The sequence below is a fragment of the Xenopus tropicalis genome, chromosome 1, assembly GCF_000004195.4.
Source record: "Xenopus tropicalis strain Nigerian chromosome 1, UCB_Xtro_10.0, whole genome shotgun sequence".
NCBI lineage: Eukaryota > Metazoa > Chordata > Amphibia > Anura > Pipidae > Xenopus > Xenopus tropicalis.
In genome coordinates this window covers 38,903,398-38,928,154 of record NC_030677.2, presented here as the reverse complement: position 1 = coordinate 38,928,154, position 24,757 = coordinate 38,903,398, and the positions used below count along the sequence as shown (strand labels likewise).

Here is a 24,757-nt window from a genome sequence, read left to right as displayed (position 1 = left end):
GAGGGGGTCTAATATTAAACCATTCAAGTGTTCAGCACTATTAGGGATACCCATAGGCAGAATGTATTTCCGGCACGGGGTCTATTTATTGGACAAATACATGTTTCCCACACCTTGTGTCTCAACCCTTTTTCCTTGTAGATTGTAAGCTCTTTTGGGCAGGGCTCTCTTCACCTCTTGTATCGGTTATTGATTGCGTTATATGTTACTCTGTATGTCCAATGTATGAAACCCACTTATTGTAGAGCGATGCGGAATATGTTGGCGCTAATAATAATAATAATGTTTCCCCCTGTCCCCCAGCAGCTTCAAGAGGCATTAACCATTGTGTGGGAAGATGCATATACTGTAGCACAACCAGCAGGAACCTTTTGCTGCTTGTGCAACCAGTTCTATGTTCTTGCATGGAGTTTCCATTATAGCCTCCCTTTGGCCAACTCCAGTTCTGTTCAAGAAACCTCAGATAAAGTCCCTATAACCACCTTATAGTGCAATTGTTGGCCCATGAAAGTATCCCATGAGTCAATTTGTATCTGCAGATATTTAGAGGGCAATGCAACAGGGATTTAAATGACACCAAAGCAGATTAGGGAGGAGGGCAGGGTTCAAACAGTTATAGCAATTAGGAAGAGCAGAATACAAAAATATAAGACCACATGTATGTGTAAATATAAAGGAAATTCATGATAGTCTCCTTTCATAACAGCAAATGTCCTGCAGGTTTGGGGTTAGGAGAGGGAACCGAAGTATAAGCTGGGCAGAGTCTGTGTGTCTTCTACCCTGGGTCTTTGTGGGCTTTCTCCAGATGATCCAGTTTATTCCCACTCTCCAAAAACAAACAGACAGGTTCATTGGCTCCTGATAAAACCGACCCTAGTGTGTGTGTGTGTGTAATAGGAAAGTTAGATTGTAAGCTCCACTGGTGCTGGGACTAATATGAATGATGAAATCCATGGATGATATGTTGGTGCTATATATATATAAATAAATGATATACTTTGCAGTACATTTTCATCTCCCTCAACGGCCTCGCTCTCACAAACATAATCAGTTTAGATGCAATTCATTCACATAAACAAAATTCATAATGTTCGGTTTCCACTGTGTCAGTCTCTCCAGTTCCTTCCAAACAAATTGATATAGATATTTGGCACAGTTCACATATATTAATTAATACACAATTGCAGGGATAATCAACCTACAGCCCACCAAAGCTACAATTCCCAGCAGCCCCCTACACCTATCTGGTGGGCAGCAGGCTGGATATTCCAACACTGTGGCGTAAACAAGTGTCACTCATCAACGTATGTAGAAACTAGTGGGGGCTCTGCCCCAGCTCAGTATTAACAGAACTCGGTTCTCCTGATTCTACTGCCCCATAAGACATTTCAGGGGGTTCTTCTTCCTTAAGCTTTTTGAAGGAAATGTTAGTATCCTCATCCAGAGATTCTGTCTTATGTAAAACATCTCTCCTGTACAGTTTGTAGACTAAGACATAGATTCCGGCTTCTGAGGCCTGGAATAAGGCGTAGAGCAATGGGAACATGTACATGCTGCCAATGAGGTGAGGGGGGAAGGCCAACTTCAGCAGAGCTGTACAGAGCTGGACATTCTGGCATCCTGTCTCCAAAGACACTGTTCTCCTGCCCTTTGGGGACAGACCAAATAATGTAGCCAGGCCATATCCTAATCCATAGCCTATTAATGGCATTATTAGGGCAACGATATACACCGCGGGCGGGATTGTAGCCAGCAGCTGAGGTCCAAGCATTGCTCCCGTGAGAATGAAGAGGATAACCAAGGTCACTAGCAGAGACCAGAGAGAAACCTAAAAAAGAAGGAAATAATGAAGTGAACCCCAGCTTGTAAACCCCTCTACCTAGGAATAACAAATACCCCCACCTTCCACTGATCCCCAACCAGTGGCAACCATGTTGCTCACCAGCTCATTGGATGTTCCTCCCAATGGACTCAAATAAGTGCTTATATTTGAATTTCAGACTTGGAGGCAATTTTTGGAAGCATAAAAACCAGGTGTATTGACAACAGAGCCTCATGTAGCCTGCCAGTCCCGATATGGGCTACAAACAGCCAATCACAGTCTTTATTTGGCACCCCCGGGAACTTTTTTCATGCTTGTGTTGCTCCCCAACTTCTTTTTACATTTTAAAATTGCTCACAATAAAAAAGGTTGGGGACCCCTGCTCTATGTTATGGGGTGATAGTATATAATTTATGAGCTGATGTCTAATACCCGCACAAACTCCTGCAGTAGATGGAACACAAGTGCCCAAGTCCTTTGGCTAGCCCTAATTCAGGCCCAGGGTTAACTTTGTGTGTCAGTTTGCAGTTTTTGAATGATTTGCCTTGCTTTTCTGCCAAATCCTGAAATGTTATGTGTATGCTGGGGTCAGTGCCCCTGATTACTTGATCCCAGGGCAATGTATTTATGGTTCTTCTTATTGTCCAGTAGTTAATTATGAATATATAGCTGACGGGCTCTTTTGAAGGAGGCTAAGCCTCCCCAAATCTTCATCATCTCTGCCTGCGAATTGCAGGGTATTAGTGGAGAGTGCCATTCTGGAAGCTGAGAATATTTATAAGAGTGCTATACAGAGATAGAAGGGATCAGGACAAGTGAACAGCAGAAATATCAATCTTACAGGCTTTGTATGCTGTTTTGTGCCTGAAAGCTATCAATCAGGGTAACAGCATCTCCATCCTAGCAGCAAAAACAGATTGAACACAAATCCCTAAAAATCCCGGTCAGTGCTGAATGGAGGGAATTCAGCTGCTAATTGTTAACTGAGAATTTTGTTTTATTGAAGTGGAAATACATAGGCATAGCAAACACTGCTGTGCCATTAGCTTCAGGGTTCTTACCTTTAGCAGAATATCTGCGATCCTGCTGTAGCGGTAACGTATGATGACACCCAGACCAATAGGCAGGAGGGTACTGCAGAGCATGAGGGCCACTGCACCCAGGGGCAAAAACTGCACCAGAGTGGTATTGATCCATGGGCGACTGTAAAACCACAGGCAGAGGGGCATCAGCAGAAGGGCTAACAGGGTAGACGATGTGGTCATGATGATACTGAAAAGAAAGACACAGTGGTAAATAAATAAGTCAAGTCAAGTCTGATTTAGTTCCCAGTTTCTTTCTAAAGGAGAAAAACAAGTATTTTTTAACACCCAAATACCAGTCAGATCAGACATTGGATCAACCCACTATAATTTTCCTAAATGCATCTAACAATTCCTTCAAACAATCCACTATATGTGCCGGTATAAGCTCGCAAGAGAGGGCATTCCTTAACTTAAAGCTCATGTGGCTCAATCTATAATGCCATTTTTTAGCTGGTGAAGAAATGCCCAAACCTGTCCCAAAGAACTGCCCAAAGGCCATCCTTCTATCCTATCAGAGCACAACTGATCATCCAAAATGAAAACGGCACCTATCACTGCACCTTGTAAGTGGGTACATCCAGAGATCTGCCCATTATCCATGTATGACCAATTGAGCAGTCCCTGTTTGGCCCACAATCTGATCATTCAGATACCTTGATGGTTGGCCACTATGTGGCCTTCTTAAATAGAACTGATTTGCCCCTTGTTCTTATAAATCTGATAAACCCATAAGCAGTTATCAGCTTTGCTTTGTTTCTAGAAATGCTTCTATCAATCCAAGGCAAATAGATACACAGTCAATTTTGCCTTTACCAGCTCAGAACAGAGGAACATGGCCTAGGTTAGACTCACATACAGGGGGTTATTTGAAATACCTCAAATTCATTTTCCCCATTAAATAAAAGCACTATGAAATAAACCTGTTCTGGTCATAAATATTTACTTTTTTATGGCTTTGTAGACTTTCAGTTCAGTTTATCCATGTGCGGCTGCTTTATAATAGATGAATAAATGTGCCTTCCACGGCTCTGGTGTCAATTTCCTGTGGGGTTCTTACAATAACAATACAATAGGAAGGCCGGAACTGCTTCCTGGGTTTTTCTTTCAGATTGAGAAAAGAGTAGAAAAGGGAAATTTGATTCTGATTAGGAATAGCAAATATATAAAATATCCATTTGTGAATGGAAGTGATCCAGAGATTGTGGCAGATTGTGGAGCTGCACAGTTCAGCCCTCACATAAAGGAATATTATATGTAACATCTGTGTGTATACAAAATATATCATCTTTTCATGCACCAATGACATTGTCCCCACCGTCACGTGAATGAATGAAAGTAATATATTGCAGACCAGACATATATTCAGGGGAGGGGGTGGAGCTAAGCAATGAGATCGTTACAAACCTGATATATATATATTCTGCAGTGCTGTATAAGGGTATCCATCTATACATCATAAATACAAATGACATCCAAATACTGAATTATACAGATGGCAATGGGAGCCCTGCTCATTATAGATTCTAATGTAAATGTTTCCTTTTGCAGTCATATTAGTGTAAATCAGTTCCATTATGCTTGGCTGGTAAGGATTAGATCCAGCAATGAAATATAAGATGGGATGGGGAAAACGACTAATAATTAGGAATAATTTACAGTGTTTGTAGCAGGGTCAACCCCCCTTAAAAACATAAAAACACCCAATGTGCACTGATGAGGAAAAGCACTGAACCTGTTAATATATGACGTCAAACAGTGAAATCGTATTTAATGGTATTATGTAGGTTTATATTGCACTGTTCTGGTGTCAAATCAAAGCCTCCTTTGCTCACTGTCTCTATGCACCACAAATGTTTGTGCCTTGCAACCTGTGGTCCCCCATGTCCTGACTGCATCAGTTCCAGCCAATAGGAATGACTTCTTTTCTCGAAATTATAAGGATAATTATATATCACAAACATGTGGAGCTTTGCAGCAGGAGTAAAGGGAATGCTGTACTACATTGTGGGGGAAAAACAGGGAACTGCAAACATATTTTGCACTTGGACCGATTAGTATATGAGGGCTGTTAAATCAAATTAGCTTTTTGCAAATGACTTAAATAGGAGGAAATAATAACTCAATTACCTATACAAGCAAGCAATTACCTATACCTAAGCAAGGCATATTTAACCTTTTGTCTATACATTGTTTTAATTCAGTGAATATAAAAAACTATTGATATGCGAATTCATTGCAGGACCAAACCTGTATAAAGAAATTTTTTTGGGGGGTTGTCTCTACAAAACAAGAGCAAGGCTTATAATAATACTGAGTAGCATCCACCTAGACTCCTTCATTACTCTATCAGCGATAGACGGGTGTCACTAGCAAGGGCTGGGCTCTCTCATAACAAAGGATTTCTATTGCTTAGTAACAAAATAGAGTCACAGAGATCCTATAGTCTGGGCTCAGTACAGGGGACCATGCCCTATAGTCTGGGCTCAGTACAGGGGACCATGCCCTATAGTCTGGGCTCAGAACAGGGGACCATGCCCTATAGTCTGGGCTCAGTACAGGGGACCATGCCCTATAGTCTGGGCTCAGTACAGGGGACCATGCCCTATAGTCTGGGCTCAGTACAGGGGAGGATGCCCTATAGTCTGGGCTCAGTACAGGGGACCATGCCCTATAGTCTGGGCTCAGTACAGTGGACCATGCCCTATAGTCTGGGCTCAGTACAGGGGACCATGCCCTATAGTCTGGGCTCAGTACAGTGGACCATGCCCTATAGTCTGGGCTCAGTACAGGGGACCATGCCCTATAATCTGGGTTTTCTGATCATTGGAAGACTATACTTGGGCACATTAGCTAGAAAAAAAAGGCTCTGAAGGTATTCATAGACTAAAAACAATTCCCATTCATGTTGTGGGATCTGTTCTATGAAATGCTTGGGACCTGGGGTTTTGCAGATAAGCGGGTGTTCCATTTACACCTAAATCTACTGCAATACATTAAAAAAACAAATACAATTCTTTTGCTAATTATTACTGATCCTGAGAAACCTCCCATCCAGTACAAGACATTGTTTTGTTAACTAATATTCTATGGGAAAAGTCACTGCTGGATTTCAGAGCTTTCTGGATAGCAGGGCTCTCATCCTCTGACGGAAAGGATCTACTTATAACACAACTGCAGTAATCGTGTCCATGACATTTACCATGGGCAGTGGGTGGAAGGCACCAAGCCCTCGTAATGAATTGCTCTCACCATGCAGCCACCCAGTATCCCTGTATGATTGTAGCTTGATGTTGGGATAGTAACAATGAGTGCCTGTTGCATAAATACAATTTATTTGAAGGGAGAGACTATGTTATTTCAGTGATTCTGCACTTAACCAACAGATTATTTTAGATTTCCTATTCCCTTTTGCAGTCTAACAATTGGTTGGACTCACCCCCCCCCCCGGTTGGCTACACACATATCTGTAATCAAGCTAGAACTCAGAGTATCTCTCAAATAGCAAATAAGTGAATGTTATTCATTTGTATAATAAAGGATAGATTAAATACAGAGATATTTGTCCCTTCAGCTGTTCTTGACCTACAACTCCCAGGGTGCTTCTGGAAATAAGTCGTGGGAGTTGTAGTTCAAGTGTGGCTGGGAGACGCAGGCCCTGCAGTTATGTCCTATAGCCATTCTTCTCTAACCTGTCCTCATCCTTTACAAGCTCCATTAGGCATAATTATAAGACAGTTGTACCTGGCCCAAACATTACAGTACCCCAAGATCTGCCTCTGTGTCCATTTACTCCCCATAAGTGGGTGATGCTATAATATTTACCTGAGGTTCATATCTCCATTCACCAGTAAGGACATGATGTTAGAGAGGTTTCCTCCAGGGCAGCATCCACAGAGCAGGACTGCGATGGCAGCGACTTCATCGAGGGAGAAGATGAGAGCCAAGAGGAATGCCACCAAGGGCATGAGAACAAACTGGCTAATCAAGGCAATGAGTACCCCAATGGGTCTTCTCACATGATCCCCTATTTGACTGATTTCCACTGTACAGCCCAGTCCCAGCATAGTCACACACAGGGCCACACCAACAAACACGCTGAGCCCATGGTTCAATGGGCTGTCCCAGAAAGGAACCGATGTAGACAGGGGCAGCTCTGAAGAACTCCGCATGGCTTCTTGCAATAACGCAGCTATGGTGCTGAAATTATTCCATTGGTCCCAAACACTAACTTTATCATCGCTCTCCAGAGAACCTTGAGTGAAATTATCTTCCAGGCCCCCATAAGTAGAAGCTGTTATCGCATCCAATGGGGCTGCACTTGAGTTTTCCATCCCTACTATCAGCTGCTATTTTGATAGACTCTACTTGTCTGTGTATGAACTGCTACTGAGACTGAGGAGGAGGAGGCAGGCAGTCCCTATCTCATCCTCAGGCAGCAGCCAGACAGTAATCAGGGAGCCAGAAGCCAAGGTACAGCTCAGCCTCCTACTATCACATCCCCTGCAGCCGCTCAGCAGCACCCTGCTCACCACACCCCTAGCCACCCTCACTCCCATTGAGAATTATTTCTCTTATTGCGCTTTCCCTTTCCACTTATCTCTCCTGGTTTTTAGTAATGGAGCAATACATGTATGTGACAGGTGTGTGACTGTTATTGGAAAAACACAAAATACCTCCTTTAAATAAACAGGGATAATAAAACCTTGGAGCTGGACCTGTATGAAAGCCCCCAGGCTGCCCCAGAGTGCCATTATATCAGCACAGATTTATAATATTTATTATCAGGGTACATTATCTACTATATAAATGGAATTTCTACTTCTCCAAAATTTCCCAGTTTATAGCACTTTTCCAGTTTAAAGCACTTTTCTTTTTTAACATTTAAAGATATGTATCTCCCATACTGACACAATAGAGTTTTATTTATCTTGTTTTATGATTGTTCCGGCTGTTTCATTTCCTAGATTTGCTGATCTGAAGATCATGTTATAGTTGTGCTTGATTTGCCTAGTGCATATACTTTAATTATTTACTAGTTGCTGTTCTAACAGAGCTTACAATCTAATTCCCCTATTACAGGAATACACAAGCACATACAATTACCAGCAATATCAGGAGAGGATTGCCCTGCCTGTGAGGGTGGGAGGAAGGCAGAGTGCCCGGAGGCAGCTCACACAAACATGGGGAGAACACGCTAACCCCACACACATAGTGCCCTGAATAGACTGGAACCAGTGACTCCAGTTCGACCAGTAAAAATCAATAAAGGATCATTAGAGCGACCAGCTGTGAATTTGAAAAACCATCTTCTCATACAATGAAACTACTGTCCAAAATGTAAAGCCAATGCAAAAATGATCAAAAACCCCACCACCTACTTCTGACTCCTGCACTTTGTGGGCTGGCACAGGAGTCCCCACATCTGATTGGTGGCCCAGGGCAGCTATTGCCTCATTTCCACCTGTGGATTTCAAGCACATTGGAGATAGGGGAAACTTTGAATTGTGCCAGTAATATCCATCCCATAGCAATAAAAGGCACACATGTCTGCTGTTGTCCACATACATTGGTATGTTGGAGACAACTGATCCCATTTTATAATGACTTTATTAGCTGCTCAGTAGCTGATGGAATGCCCCCAACCATGGTGTTAGTCTAATAGAAAAATGAATGCAAAGTGGCATGGCCTGGGTGTGGGCAGCACACAGTGTCACACTATCATGTCTCTGTAGCTCTATCATGGCACCACAATAATTAAGGCTCATAGTTGCAGTTTTCCAGGTAAAGCCTATAGAATTACGTTTCTTTGGACTTTTACTTTAGTGGGTACAATGCTACATGCAATTGTGCCTTGTCTCTATAACATCTAGTGCCTAATGCGGCACAGTATGCAGTGCCAGGGCACCCACTATTTTATGCCAACTATTTACTGCCTGCCATTTCCAATTGTGTGGCAATGCAGCTGTGATTGGGCAAGATGGCAATGGACATTATCAAAACTGCACCTTTAATTACATTTATTTATTTATCAGAATTGGTTGATTATAAGTAAAATATGCATCTCCCCTCAAGGAGAAAACCTATTTGTTCTTTTTCTTTCACTTTTTTTTTAGCTGCCCCAAACCTTCAATCCATCATGTTTAGCTAACGTAGACTTGAAATCAATCAGAGATAAGGGATTGTCTCCTGTGACTCACAAGCTGTCGCTCTGGTACAGCACTGCCATTAAACATGATGCATTTACTCTCACAATGAAGATTAAATAGCCAGCTATACATATAAAGCAACTGCACTATGAAATAGAATCTATAATGCACAATCTGACCTGGCCCTGGCTTAAAGATGATGGGGGCCCTTACAATACAGGAAAGCATCTATACTTTTTCATTCAGGGAGGGCCCTGGCTTTGCACTCTTCACTCGCCAAGCATGCTTTTGCCTATTCTTTTAAAAAAAATCTGTGTTTGTTATTTCTTGCACTAAACAGTGAAACAGAGAAACTGTATCTTCTTCCACTTTCCAGCTTCCTAAAGCTGGCCATACACGCACCGATAATATCGTACTAAACCTCTTTTCGTACGATATTTGGTGCGTGTATGGCAAGTCGGCGAGTCGGACGATATCGCAGGAGGCTCCTGATATCGGACGACTCGCCGATCGGCCAGGTTTAGGGCTCTGGCACACGGGGGAGATTAGTCACCCGCGACAAAACTCCCTGTTCGCGGACGACTAATCTCCCTGAGTTGCCTACCCCTGCCATCCCACCGGCGAACATGTAAGTTGCTGGCGGGATGGCAGACGCAGCGGGGCGATTTCTCGTGAAAAAGACTCGTGAAATCGCGCCGCCGCGTCTGCCATCCCGCCGGCGACTTACATGTTCGCCAGTGGGATGGCAGGGTTAGGCAACTCGGGGAGATTAGTCGCCTGCGAACAGGGAGTTTTGTCGCGGGCGACTAATCTCCCCCGTGTGCCAGAGCCCTTAAAGATTTTGATTGGGCGCCATAGAAGGCGTCTGAGCAAAATCTGCCATCAGGGCTGAATCGGCAGAAGGAGGTAGAAATCCTATTGTTTCTACCTCCTTATCTGCCGTTTCAGCCCTGAAGGTTAGTGGTGGATTTAAGTATCTCAAATCGCCACGTGTGTAGCCACCTTAATTCTTGCAAGTGATTGTGGGAGGAAGAGAAGGTAGTTTTTGCAGCTCATAACAGACTCCTGCTTATCTGTAAACCAGAGACAGACATAACAAAGGAATCAAAGGAGGGACCATACAGCTGAAGAGCAGCTCGTTTGGTGGCTGACCTGATTGTTTGGCCCTTGGCCCAATGATCAGATGATAAGGGCGAAACCACACAGACCTACTTAGTAGCAGCTACTTGTCATAGCTACTAAACACCAGAAAATACCCTGCCATAGACCAGGGCTGTCCAACTGGCGGCCCGCGACCCCCCTCTGTGTGGCCCCCCACCTGTCTGGCTGCTTTGATGGCTTACCTTTGTGTATTACCTTTAAATGGTATCAGTACTGAGATTAACTGCCCCCCTGCATTGCTCACACCTCAGATTCAGGCTGTAATCCCCCTGTATTGTTTAATCATGTAATCCCCTGTACTGTTCACACCTTTTAATGCCTTCATTGTTTTCCCCGTGCAGTGTTCACACCTCAGGCTCAGGCTGTAATCACCCACATTGTTCCCCTGTTCACACCTCAGACATTCCCTCTGACACATCCAGCATTGTGTCACTGTATGCTGCCTGTGTGTGCAATAGGGCAGGCATAGTATGGCACACATAGGCAGGGGTGGGCAGGAATAGTATGGCACACATAGGCAGGGGAGGGAAAGCATAGTATGGCACACATAGGCAGGGGAGGGCAGGAGTAATATGGCACACATAGGCAGGGGAGGGCAAGCATAGTATGGCACACATAGGCAGGGGAGGGCAAGCATAGTATGGCACACATAGGCAGGGGAGGGCAAGCATAGTATGGCACACATAGGCAGGGGAGGGCAAGCATAGTATGGCACACATAGAAAGGGGAGGGCAAGCATAGTATGGCACACATAGGCAGGGGTGGGCAGGAATAGTATGGCACACATAGGCAGGGGAGGGCAAGCATAGTATGGCACACATAGGCAGGGGAGGGCAAGCATAGTATGGCACACATAGGCAGGGGAGGGCAAGCATAGTATGGCACACATAGGCAGGGGAGGGCAAGCATAGTATGGCACACATAGAAAGGGGAGGGCAAGCATAGTATGGCACACATAGGCAGGGGAGGGCAGGAATAGTATGGCACACATAGGCAGGGGAGGGCAAGCATAGTATGGCACACATAGAAAGGGGAGGGCAAGCATAGTATGGCACACATAGGCAGGGGAGGGCAGGCAGTACTCTGCCTGCTCTATGCCTCCCCTATGCTGCCTGTGTGTGCCATACTCTGCATTCCCTATGCTGCCTGTGTGTGCCATACTCTGCCTTTTCTATGCTGCCTGTGTGTGCCATACTCTCCCTGCCCTATGCTGCCTGTGGAAGGTGAAGCTGGCAGGGGTTTGTTCCTGGAGTTTGGCATTTGGAAATAGTCATTATATGGTCCCCAAGGGGTATAATTATATGCTGGGGGGTTGCTGTGCTATCCACAGAAGAGGAGGAGGCATATCGATTTAAGTGTATGACATAATATAATTCTTTCATATATAAATGAAGGGTGATATCCCTTCAGTGAGCACCAACCATTGGGTTTTTGCTGTGTTGCCACCATTAATGTGGGGATGGTCTTAAAAGCTCTTGTGATAGCATGGGTGTAGTTTGGAGTGGGTGTGGTTTAAAAAAGGGGAGTGGTCAAAACTGGCTTCCATTATCGGCCCTCCACCATGTAGGCAAGAAAAATTCCGGCCCTCGGTACCACAGAAGTTGGACAGCACTGCCATAGACAATGCTGAGAATTGCCTCTGCTAAAACACATGTAGAGACAATTATCAGTAAATGATCAGCATTGTCTGTTTCTGTAGCAACCACAAGTAGCTTAGGGGCAGGCCAAGCCTAGCAGCAGCTGTGACAAGTAGCTGCTACTACTGTAGTAGCTCTGTGTGTCTTCGCCCTTAGGGCAGTGGCAGAAGGGGAGATTAGTCGCCCCGCGACAAATCTTCATTGTCGCAGGCGACTAATCTCCCCGCCGATGGGATGGCCTATGCATAGCGATGATTTGCTGAAGTCGCCCGAAGTTGCCTTGAGAGGAAACTTTGGGTGACTTCGGCAAAGCGATGTGTATGCCATCCCACGGTGGGGAGATTAGTCGTCTGCAACAACTAAGATTTGTCGCGGGTGGGTGGGATGGCATACGCATCGCTTTGGTTTCCCAAAGTGCCCCGAAGTTGTCTTATGAGGAAACTTTGGGCAACTTCGGAAAAACAAAGAGATGCACGTGCCATCCCACTGGTGAGTTACATTCTTGCGAAGGGATACTATGTCAGGGAGATAAGTCACCTGCAATAGTGAAGATTTATTGCCGGCAACTAATCTCCCCGCGTGCCACTGCCCTAAAGGCAGTCGGGAGGGGACTGCACCAACAAGCCGATGCGGTCCTCCCCTTCTCAGGATTTTTAAACCTGCCCAATAGATTCCTTGATGATTTTTGGTCAGTAGCGCTTTATAAATAAAGTAAATAAAAGATATCTGTCAGGGAGGAAGTAAAGGTAGGCACATACAGAAAGGATAAGCTACCAACACTAAGTAGCCCAAATGGCTAGCTTAACTTGGCTGCTTACGGGAGGAGATAGTTTGTGCTCCATCATTGCTTTATAATACCACATTCATTGATGGTGCTTCCCTAGGCACACCCACCCCAGCATGTGCATAATTTTAACTGCCCATCCTCTGCCAAATTCCACAATGTGTGTCTAGTGATGGCTGAGACTTTGGAAAAATTATTTTTATTTTCTCTATAGGCAAAAAATGTGGCCCTGCTCACCAGTCAGAAACAATCACATGACTTCTAAATGCTTGTACCTTTTCTTTGTGTCAGTCAGAACGTGCTCTCTGTAGATGCGATGCATGCACTGCGCCATCTAGTGAAGGGTTATTGAACTGCATTAACAGTTTAAAACACAACCCTCTATCACTTCTGAATGCACATGAAGCACAAGAAAATGTAATGTGTCATCTAAAAGAACACAATGAATTGCGAATGCCATAAAATGCAAGCTGAATGCTCATGAGTACAACAAGGCAGAATATAATGGAATCAATTAGCTGATGCATTTAGGTGCGCTCAAACCTGGGTCCCAAACGTGCAGCAAATGCATAAGAAAAAATGCATGTAAGGAGCCTTACAGGAGACTAATGGAATCATTTTACAAGTAATTTAGATATTTTGGATCAGGGCTGGAAATACTGTAGGTGTCGGCAGAAGAGGCAAGTGCATAGGGCGCAACAGAGAGGGGTTGCTGGGAATGTACCCCATTTGCCTGCCTTCCCCTAGTTTCACCATCATAAAGTCTGCACTCCTAGCGCACCGGTGTGGGTGAGATTCTGTTCCCGCGGGGGGTACATACGATGGTGCGCACACACGTACATCAAGTTGGAAAGTGAACAGGAGAGAAGCAGGTGGGAACACTTGCCTTGGGCGCCCTAACTTCTAACATTTCCAGTGAGTAAGCAAACGTATGGCACCCTGATTGAACTTGTCAGTCCTCTGAAAACTGTGGGCACAGTGGTAGGTACAGCATAACAAGTGGCACCAAATGGCACCCATAAAATACTATACATTCAGTACTTGTTTAATAGACAGTGGCTGTGCATAGCTGGCTTAGGCTGTAGCTCATATTCATTGTCAATTATAAATCAAATTACCTCTGTTTAGTGTTGCTATGTACAGTGTGTAGGGTAGGCCATACGGATGCAGCCTGCACAGTTATAATAGGTGCTTGCAGAAGGTCCCCACCTGAATTTATACAGGAGTTAGATGCCTCTTGTTTAATGGTTTATCTAAATTTGCCAATAGATACCATTAAAGCACAGTGCTGGTTATTCTGACACATTGCTTATGGGCTGGCGTGCATAGGATTATGTCATTGAAAGCAATGGGTCAGTTGTGCCAACCCGGCCTGTCAGTTCTGTTCCGCATGAGAAAACAGACAGAGCGTTGGGATGTGATCTGAAATTATTTGCATTTGATTGTTGCTCCTGCCGCATACACACAGGGTTCTGCTCCTTGTCATTACTGGTTCTGTTCTGATGGGAAAGTGACATTTTGTGCAGCCGGCCCAGTCTAAGCAGCTACTGCTTGAAAAGTCAGAGCCATTCGCTGTTCAGCTGGTTTACATGTTCCAATATCTGTCTGTGTATAATTCTCAATACATGTGTTCTGGGTAATGAGCCACACAGGTATCCTTCCATGATATCACTGGGTTTATTGATTGGACACCAGTCTATCTGCCAGTGTATGGTGCATCCCTGACATGCAGCTCCTGTCATTACAATCATTTCAAAAAGACCAACAGAAAGGTAAAATAGAAAATATTTTAATTACCATTTTACTGTTATATAGATGTAAAATCTTGTTCCGGCCCAGGTCGGGTGAATGACTAACAGCAGACATACAGGGCTGAATGGGTAGATCTACATTGGGAACATCCAGTCCACCTTTAGGTGTTTGCTATGTGCTATGCCAAATATTCAAGAATTGCGTTATTTTTTTGATATACTATATATTTATTTGCCAAGCCAAGGTAGGGCCTGGCTTGCTGTCATTATAGAACCAAAGGGAAAGCTCAGTTACAAACCTTATATTTATTATATAACTGTTCAGGCAGCTCCTGTAAGGTGGGCAGAAAGGCTACTCGGCACTGGTTGATACTGGCACAGTAGGACTGCAACACTCTACATTACAGATGTACAACCTGTGATCCTTCAAAGCTCAGGGGATGATGTTTTTTCATTGCCGAGAAGGACGAAATATACGCAGTGTCTGTCCCTTAACTGTTCCATTTTTAAAATGCAGATACAGAATTTGGTAATAAATTAATAGTTATGGACTAACACAGTGCTGAGAGACGTGGTGTGAATGTTTGTTGCTTGGATATACAGTATCCATGAGTCAAATAGGTACCAGGGATGCTCAGAATATGTCCCTGGCATTATGCCACAGAGATAAATAAAGCAGTAGCTGGAAGGGCTGCATAATATCAGGCATAGTAATAACCCACACCCTTTGTGCACTGGTGGATATAATATCAGAGATTTGGAAGGGATAGAAAGTCAGAGAGAGAAAGAGAGAGAGATTCCACCATGTTGTCAGAAGGAAAAATACTGTTGAATGGGTGAAGGCAGCTAATGTGACTTATACATCAGACTGCTACAGCCAACTGTGCTGCCAAGAAGCCCTCCAGCAAACAAAAAGTATAGGTACAAATAGAAGGTTTTTGGGTACTGCTTTAGTCTATAGATGGGGTATTGCAAAAACACAGATGCTGGAGAATTAGAAATATATTTCCTAATCTCATATACAGTGCCTTATTTCCATATGTGTTACATATTGAACACACATACATTCTTGGTATTGACTTGCCCAAAATACGAGCTGATTACAACTAAAATGGAAGAGGAGATATAATAAGTGTGAATCATTGTCAGAGGTGTATAAAGAAAATAGGGAAAAAGTGAGAGGTATCAGTCATCATAGGAACATCAGGACCAGAACTCAAGCATAAATTGATTGACCCAAATGGAGAAGACGTTTAGTCTCAAACATGTCTCATTATGAAGATAAGATGGTAAGAACTGAATGGAGATTAGTGGTGCATTAGCCTGGGACTCCGCAAGGTATGAAGTCTGACGTCCCTTCTTTGTATTCACTAAGCCCAAAAAGGAAATGAAAACTGAAAGTGCATCACTGATACAATCATGCCAATCTCTAGCTGCCCAAAGATGCATTAAAGAACTTTATGTTCTGTTCCCTTCTAATTTGCGTGCAGTACTGAGATGGAATGATTAGGATCTCTACAGAGGGAAATGTAATTTCCACCTTGGGGACAGGCTCTACTGTACCTCTCTGCGCTGCGGGATGAATACAGAGCAGGGCATGACGTTATGTCTAGGGAATGAAGGAAAGTGCTGGGAGGCGGATGGATTAGTCTTATACTGAGACTGGGATCTACTTTATCTCTAGCACCCTTCAGAGGTTCTGCAAGGCAATGGTGGGCCCAGGGCAAAGATCCCATCTGTGGGCTGTGTGTTAGAAATCCCATAACCTGACTAAACAGAACATTAAGGTTCCTTGGGCAAATTACCTTTTTGCCCACTTATTCACATGACCATGGTTTACTGCCAAGAGTTGCAGATGAAGGACATTTGGTGAGCCAAAGGCAGACCATACCTCTTATAATTTATTTATTTCATTTTCAATTGTTATCACACACAGGCACCATTGTGTTTGTTTGATGTGTTGGTGTCATTGTGCCGGACGTAACCCCCCAGTGTGCCTGTAATTATGCTGGAATTATGGATAGACTTTTTGGGTGATTACCCAGGATCACCGCATTTAATGTGTTTAACATGCTGGGATGGGACAGGAGAGATCAATGAGCAATGAAGCGGCCTGTGTGTCAACCCCTGTAAGTTCTTAAGCTGGCCATACATGGGCTGATCATTTCTACTGGGTCCTGTAACAAGTCAGCAACTCATCAGCCCATGTATGGGGCCTTTAGGAGGTCCTGTATGATTGGTTTCATTTGGGCGAGTTTAAAAATTCCCATCAGGCAATGACTGCATAAGCGAATTGATGCAGTCTTCTCTTGGCAGGTTGACAATTATGATCTGTAGTTGGTTTCAGACATCCAACCAAATTATCTGCTTTTTGCCCTCTGTATTGGTGGCCAAATCAGGTTAAGATCCACTAGTTTGGCCCATAACATGTATGCCCAGCTTTCCACATTTCCTGGGTAGAAACTCTCATAAAATTACAGCTGCTGGTGGCTCTGTGCATCCAAATCAATTCTGTGCCAGGGTTTCTAATTGTATTTGTAGCAGCAGATCACTAAGTCTAGCATTAAGTCATGGAGGAGCACCCTGGCCTTTAGCCCCACCTTATCACAAGCACAGCAAAAGATGGCTGTTGATCAGACATGTGTGCCAGAGTATCCCGGGATCTCCCAAAGAGCCCCATCCCCACCAAAGCCAATTAAAGAAATCGCTCCCTACGGCAATATCAGAACTGTAGCAGAGCAGAGTGACAATCACATCACTGTTTCCATATATCAGTTATTATGAGTTGGGGGGGTTACAAGGTATAATTTTTTCTTGTCAGATGACCAGAAACCTCCCTTTAACATATTGCCCTTAGAAGAAGTAAAGGTGAAACCACTGAGGGACAGGATGGGGGTGTCAGTATGTTGGCAAAAATGCACGATTTAACCAGCTCCCAAGCAGTTACCCTAAGAGTTCACAATGTGCCTCTATGGAATGTTTTGGGGGGGGAGAGATTTGTAATCCAACACAACCCTTCATTTCTAAAAATATTGTTGATGAGACAACCAAATGCACAACAAGATGGCAGAGAGAACTGATACAGCAACACAGGAAGTGCCCAGTTTTCTGGGTGAAGGTAAGGAGTCCATAAAACACAGTTTCTCTTGCACATTCAAAGTCTGACTTCTAAAGTATCATTGTATTTGCATGAAAAAGTGTCATCTCCACAACTGGGATTTGCATTATCTTCTGGTTACATTTAGTTGCCCTCTAAAGCTGGCCTTACACGTAGCAATTTTGATTTTTCGTGCAACCAATGGTCCCACCCTCCACTGACGTTCAGGGCTGAATTGTCAGATATGGAGATAGAAACAATAGGATTTCTACCTCCTTCTGTCGATTCAGCCCTGAACGTAGATTTTGCTCAGGTGCCTTCTATGGCGCCCAATCAAAATCTTTTAACTGGCCCGATCCTCAGCCTTTTGTGATATCGGTCGCCTCGCCGACATGCCATACACGCACTGAATATCATACGAAAGGAGGTTTAGTACAATATTATCGGTGCGTAGCTTTACTCTCTCTGCTGAGAAGGCATATGCCTAGATTTAATTCATTATTTATAACAGGTACCAGTGAATTAAATATCACATTATAGTATGAAATGGCACCTAGCACAGCGCCTTTATACCTTATAGGGAATTCACTCACGTAGAAGAAAGAAAACCATGCAAGAGATGCATTTGTTAAGAAAATCTGTATTTTTACAATTTATACATTTTTTTATTAACACACATACAAAACTTTAAATAACTTTGGAGCAGGATATTATACAGGACACACCTGCTTGTTTACATACAAATGACAATTTAGGCGTTGGCACAAAAATAATCCACATTCAAAACCCTTTTTTAATACACAAACATAAATAAATCATAGGCACTATTTATCATATCCACGCTTCTCCCCGCGACGCCTCGACGCACAGTAACACCCTGTTCCTGGTATATGAAAGGACAACAGGTAGGTATGTTTCTCAATAAAAATACATAGAGGTACCTCTTTGTGACAATGTCTGTATATCGGATGTTACCATGGCAAACTGAAAATGCTGATGAGTGTGACTCAAGCCCCGCCCACACTCTAGGCTTCTGATTGGAGCCCGAGTACCAAGTCTCTCTGTATAGCAAACATGATATACTGGATATGAAATACACCAGAATAAAACTGCAATATTATAATGTGTGTAGCTTTAATAGCTGGTTAAACCTAAAATGTCATCATAATGGGTAGATTTCCATTGGCAGTCCTAATTTACTAAACATATGTGTAAATAAAATCTCAAGGTGCTGTGTATTACAGTGAGGGAACAACATGCAAGAGAGGGCTGCTCTAAAGTAAAGGGGTGCTGGCACCAGAATAAAATGTGTTAACGTTTGCCTGAATATGTGTAATATTTATATTATTTTTATGGAAAAATAAACAAAGTTCTTTCTGGAAAAGTTTGTGACTTGCATGGAGGAATCCATTTCCTGGTAGTCATGTGACTATTCTTTTTCCTTTGTGGCACAGAACAAAAATCCTGTGTTGCTTTACGGCAGGGCATACACATTATGGCACTAATCAGGGCCCCCCTCCCACAGGAACGTTTACCCCTGAAAAGCTACTTACTTTTAGTGCATTGCTGTTTCAATGCCTGGCACGGAGTTAAAGGGCCAGTACCACCAAAAAGTGAAAATATTTTATTCACGACTATATCTTCTATCTGCCCACTAACTGCAAATAGACAGATATCTTGGGAACACCAGCCCAATTTATATGAGAAAGTCTTTCACCCCATAGGAAAAGGATGAATGATATTAGTCTGTTTATCTCCCCTTATGCACTAAAATATTGTCTAATTTCGATGTAAATCTGTGATATGCTATGTATTTGTGGGACCTACAGTCCTGTAACTTGGCTGGCAGCCCCCCTTGGCTATGTTATTCATTTAAACTATATTTCTTGGTATAACTTACCCTTTAACAATAAAAGAGGAGGGGGCTTGGGCTGAGGCAATGTAAGCAGATGCAAAGAATGTTTACATTTAAATCTCAACCAATGATTATACAAGAACAGCATCGTTTTAAAGCATATAGAAATACTTACTTAATTTCTGTCCATTGCAACAATATAATGGTTTGACAAAGGCAAATGACTGGATCCCTATCCCTACAGGAGGAACTCACCATGAGATCCCATACCTCTCCCTGTGACTGTATGGTCAGGACTAGAGCTGTGTATGGACAAAGATGGGACATGCCGGTAGAGGATGAAGTGTACAGACACTTTCTTAGATTTCACACAAACAGTGCCAGTGTTTTCCCTTTGTTGCCTGTGAGTAGTACATTGTAGGCCCTCCTGCTGCTGGTACAAAGCCTGCACTGTGCTTAGTCTTCACCATGGGCTGGGGGAACAGGCTACAAAACCTATGGAAACAGCCCCTTCAGCCAAGCAGCACCAAGGCATCCCCAGGTAACAAGAGGCTGGGGGCTTGAAAGGACACTGACAATATTCCTATTCAAATACAGTGTCAGAATCACCAACTACAATATGACACTGCTGAGTCTGAGGGTGGATCTGCTAAAGCATATGCCTATTCTCTCAGCCCTATTTGCATTGCACTTAAGGTTGGAAAAAAAACCCCAAAAACTATATATATGTTCCCTTATCAAAACTATGGGAAACCAATCAGAAGATCAGAATTACAATGCACTCTTGGCGAGCAGTTATTCGAGGAAACAGACTGAATGATTCCAACCCAAGGACTAGAAAAGACCCCAATCCCCTAGGTTCAGGTGAAACCTAGTGACTGTGAAGTGGGGTTAACTAATCCCATGATACACAGAGTCAGGTTACAGGTGATTGAGTAGCCTAATGGCCTGGCAGAGGAGAATTAGCACATATTTCACAAACAAGTGGTATGTCCAGCTTATGGTTGTGAATCCTATTACCAGAAATAACTGAAAGTACAACCTAGAGTCTGGGGAAATGTACTTAAGGGTTTTAATAACTATAAAAAAAAAAATTTAACAAGCTTTTAGCATGGTTGAAAAAAATGCACAGTATAAGATCTGAGCATTGTCCTGTGAATGCGGATAAAGGAGCCCTTCGTCAGGCATGTTAGTCTGAACTCAGCAGTAAACAGTCAGACATTTGTGTAGAAATAGCCCTATCCATAGCACTAACACAGGTACAACAGGCACCTAAGGCTTTCCCTGAAGCCTTCTGCCCAATGATTGCCACTGATTCTGGATTCTTTGCCCACCAGCTCTTGCGAAAATCATGGAGGCACCAAAACTTCAGAAATCCAAAGGAACAGAAATCCCACAAAGTGTCTCCTGTCCCCCTCCCAGAGAAATGTGCCTAACATACCCTGTGTCTGACAGAGTAGAGGTCTGATTGACAAGGGCTAGCAATAGAATATCTTGTGAATATCTGTGAATGTGAGAGACATAAACATAGGGAGAATGTGCAGGAACCCTTTGTAAGTCTGTAAACAGCTCAAGTAGAATTGCATGTGCTGGCATTGGTAAGGTTACATATGGACTATGTAAGGCAAAATACAAAATTGCAACAAGAGGAAACAAGAACTACAATAAAAAAACACTGTAAAATATTAAAAGGTTAAAAAAACCCTTTCCAATAAGCACCTTCACTGCCAATGATCCTGCTCTGCATCACTTGCTGTAGAAACCCCTATGTTTCTACTATTAAGCTAAGATTGTCTGGCAAGGTGTGGGGCGCCTGTGCTTTACCTGCCACTGGGGCACTAATGCTATTGCAGTCATGGCTAGCAGGGAAGGGGCTACATGCTCAGTGTCCTCCAGCAATGAATAGAAGCAATCTAAACCATATTATATAAATACAAGTGCATAGTTTTCTGGTCATATATCTGCCTCAGAGCTGTGTTGTACTTGGCACGAGCCTGCCTACAGAACTTCTCCATCTAAGGCAACACGCAGCCTTCCATAGCACCGTGTCACTGCACAGAGATCCCAAGCCAGGAGTCATCCCTCCAATGTCAGGTCTTCAAGATTGTTCAAGCCCTTTGGCAAACAAGTAAAGTTCACATATACTGTGAATACAGCCATGAAGATTTTTGTTGGATGAAGCCCTTGGCTCTCCTTATCATAGAACAGTGCAAAAATGGTCAGCCGCAAGGCTCAAGTTGTTCTAGCCAGTTACAATGTACTGCACCTTAATTACAATACACATACTATGTTAGTGGGAATAATAAATAGATGAAGAAAAAGGAGTAACTTTTTTGCTGATACAAATATTGCAATAAGAAAATAAAAATCCTAATTAAAATACAGTGAAGCAGTTATAGCAGGCAGGAAACCAATTATAACATATAAAAAAAAAAACCCCAAAAAACTAAACCAAAGAGAACGTTTGTCATTTGCTTTCATTACAGAATGAAGACGGGTCAGTGATTGTAGCACTGCACAAACTGCAGTCAAGTTTTAGCGATAATTGTAATAAACGCAGAGTAAAAAAATAAAACAAAGGTATATTTCTAGGACATTGTTCTTTGGCAAAGTAGCAAAGGACTGCTTTACTTACTAAAGAAGCCAAGGTGTGCGGTAAACCCAAGAGAAAAGTGGTACTGGAACTCAGAATAAAAATAAAATAAATAAAAATAAAAGGGATTTCCTCCCTGTGACTGCATGGCTATAACATGAGTGATGGTAAATGTCCATAAAGTGCTCCTGTTTTGTAGCCTCTGCCTCTTGTGCTAATTATGGACAGAGGGCCCTGGGATGGGTTTGCAAAATCCCCAACTGGCCCATCGGAGTGGGCTCCACAGCTGCTATCTTGGCAGGGAGTCCATTGAACAACAAAGCACAAGGATTTTGCAGTTCAGTAGCAGCCTTCCTTCCAACTGTCATCTTTCATGTTACCATAGGATTTAGGAGCTGGCAATGATCTGCAACACAAACAGGGCAACAACAAGAAGCTTTGAGTGTCCAGCTAATAACAATCTCCTCATTGGGAAATTAACTTCCCAGCATGCACGCAGTTATGTTCCCAAACTAATTTTTGGGTATGTCTGTGACGGTTTCTAGTCATCCAGGTCATTTAAAGTGGTGCGTAAAGTTTGTGAACCCTTTTAAATTTTCTATATTTTTATATGAATGTGACCTAAACAAGTTTTAAACAAGTTCTAAAAAGTAGAAGAAAAAAACCTACTGAAACAAAATAAACAAAAATTATGTAAATTATGTATTTTTTGGAAAAAAAAATGACCCAATAACATATCTGTGTGTGGCAAACGTTAGTGTATTGTGCTCTCAGTATTTGGTGTGACCCCCTTGTGCTGCTATAACTGCAACTAAACGTTAGCGGTAACTGTTGATCAGTCCTGCACATCCACTTGGAGGAATTTTATCCCATTCCTCCATACAGAACAGCTTCAGCTCTTGGATGTTGGTGGGTTTCCTCACATGAACCGCTCACTTTAGGTCTTTCCACAACATTTCAGTTGAATTAAGGTCAGGACTTTGACTTGGCCATTCCAGAACATTCACTTTATTCTTTATTAACCAATCTTTGGTAGAACGACTTGTATGTTTAGAATCTTTGTATAGCTACATGGCCCACTGTCTCTTAAGATTCAGTTCAAGGACATTCTTGACATTTTCCTTTAGAATTCTCTGGTATAGGTCAGAATTTATTGTTCCATCAATGATGGTAAGCCAACCAGGCCCAGATGCAGCAAAACAGGCCCAAACCAGAACACTCCCACCATCACGTTTCCCAGATGGGATAAGGTTCTTATGCTGGAATGCAGTTTTTTATCTCTTTCTCCAAATGTGACGCTTCTCATTTAAGCCAAAAAGTTCTATTTTGACTTCATCCGTCGACAAACCATTCTTCTAGTATCCTTCTGGTCTGTCCACATGATCTTTAGCAAACAGTAGATGATCAGCAATATTTTGGGGGGCTTTCTCCTTGTTACCCTGCCATACCCACCATTGCTGTTCAGTGTTCTCCTTCCTGATGGTGGAATCAAAAACATCAGTATTCCCAATGCGATACAGGCCTTCAGCTGCTTAGAAGTTACCCTGGGTTCCTTTGTAACCTTTTGGATTTTAGAAGCCTTGCCATTCTAAAAAACAATTCTGGGAAGGATAACAATGGTCTTGAATTTCCTCCATTTATACACAATCTGTCTGACTGTTAAGCCCAAATTCTTTATAGTCTTGTAATCTTTTCCAGCTTCATGGGCATCATCAACTCTTCCTGAGGTCCTCAGACACCTCCTTTGTTCAAGCCATGATACGCATCCACAAATGTGTTGTATGTGTGATCAGGCTTTGCTGGATCCCTGTTCTTTAAATAAAACAGAGTCTTTCACTCACACCTGATTGTCATCACAGTGACTGAAAACCCCAGACTCCGATTTCACCTTCAAATTATATGAAAATCCTAAGGCTGATTGCCAAACATTGCGTATTCTCAGCAAGCTGACAAACACATGCTGAGAATACGCCCCACTACTGTAAAATCCTCATACCTCAGGCTGATATTGGCTTGCCAAGAATACACCACGTCTGACATTAGCCTTAGGATTCACTTACTTTTGCCACACGCAGATATGTTATTGGATAATTTTTTCAATAAACACATGACCAAGTAAATTAACTTTTGTTTAATTTTATGATTGTAATCACCGGGTCGGTGCTCCTTAAAAGGAGACACCTACAACAGCTTTTGTGTATATTGTGCCTGAGCGGTAGAGTGAAAGGCCAAACTTTAACAAAAAACCCACTTACCTCCGCACCGGCTGTGCAAGTTTGCTGCGAGGCACTGGTATGTTTCCCCCTGAAGGTGTGCTTGGTCTGGGTAAGCCACTTCTTATTGCAGAGCCAGTCCTTCCAGGGCTAGCAGAGCCAGAGGGCTGGCCAGTAGGAGGTACAGGAGAAGGGTTGCTTTGCATAACAGTGGCAGCTTCTTGTGGGATCTGGGAGCCATGATTTGTTAGAGCTTTCATTGGCTGTCGCAATGCTAATGGAGATGGTGCTGTGGGAGAGCGGAATTTACATGGCGATGGTACTGTTAGGAACATAAAGCACAAGAGGTTTACTATAAGTCCTATTTATTTTGATGCTTTAGTCTCAGGAAACACTGCGTAATCTGCATCATTAGATCATCCAAAAGAAAGGCCCTTTTTTAAAGGATTAAGTAAACCTTTAAAATAAGTGAATGTAATATTGATGAGTGTGCCATTTTAAGCAGTTTTGCAATTTACATTCATTCATTATTTCTTTTTTAATTCTAAGCTATTAAAGGAACAGTAACACCAAGGAATGAAAGTGTTTTAAAGTAATTAAAATATAATGTGCC

The 24,757-nt window shown here is 42.9% G+C and overlaps 2 protein-coding genes across 5 annotated transcripts in view; both read right to left on the bottom strand.

Annotated features, from left to right (window-relative positions):
• Nucleotides 1–222: 222 nt before the first annotated feature.
• Nucleotides 223–7,442, bottom strand: slc10a4 (solute carrier family 10 member 4). Its single transcript, XM_012955690.3, has 3 exons — nt 6,730–7,442; nt 2,884–3,094; nt 223–1,828 (listed from the first exon to the last, which is right to left on the bottom strand). The coding sequence occupies exons 1-3, from the start codon at nt 7,236–7,238 to the stop codon at nt 1,316–1,318; spliced, it is 1,233 nt and encodes a 410-aa protein (XP_012811144.2). The 5' UTR covers nt 7,239–7,442; the 3' UTR covers nt 223–1,315.
• A 10,663-nt stretch (nt 7,443–18,105) lies between these two features.
• Nucleotides 18,106–24,757, bottom strand: part of slain2 (SLAIN motif family member 2) — a 28,642-nt gene continuing 21,990 nt past the window's right edge. For all 4 annotated transcript variants that reach the window (XM_004911208.4, XM_004911206.4, XM_031895402.1 and 1 more), the window contains 2 exons: nt 24,187–24,466; nt 18,106–22,337 (listed from right to left, as the gene is read on the bottom strand). In XM_004911208.4, the coding sequence (XP_004911265.2) occupies nt 22,271–22,337; nt 24,187–24,466 (347 nt within the window). In that variant the 3' untranslated portion in view covers nt 18,106–22,270. The remainder of the gene's footprint in view (nt 22,338–24,186; nt 24,467–24,757) is intronic.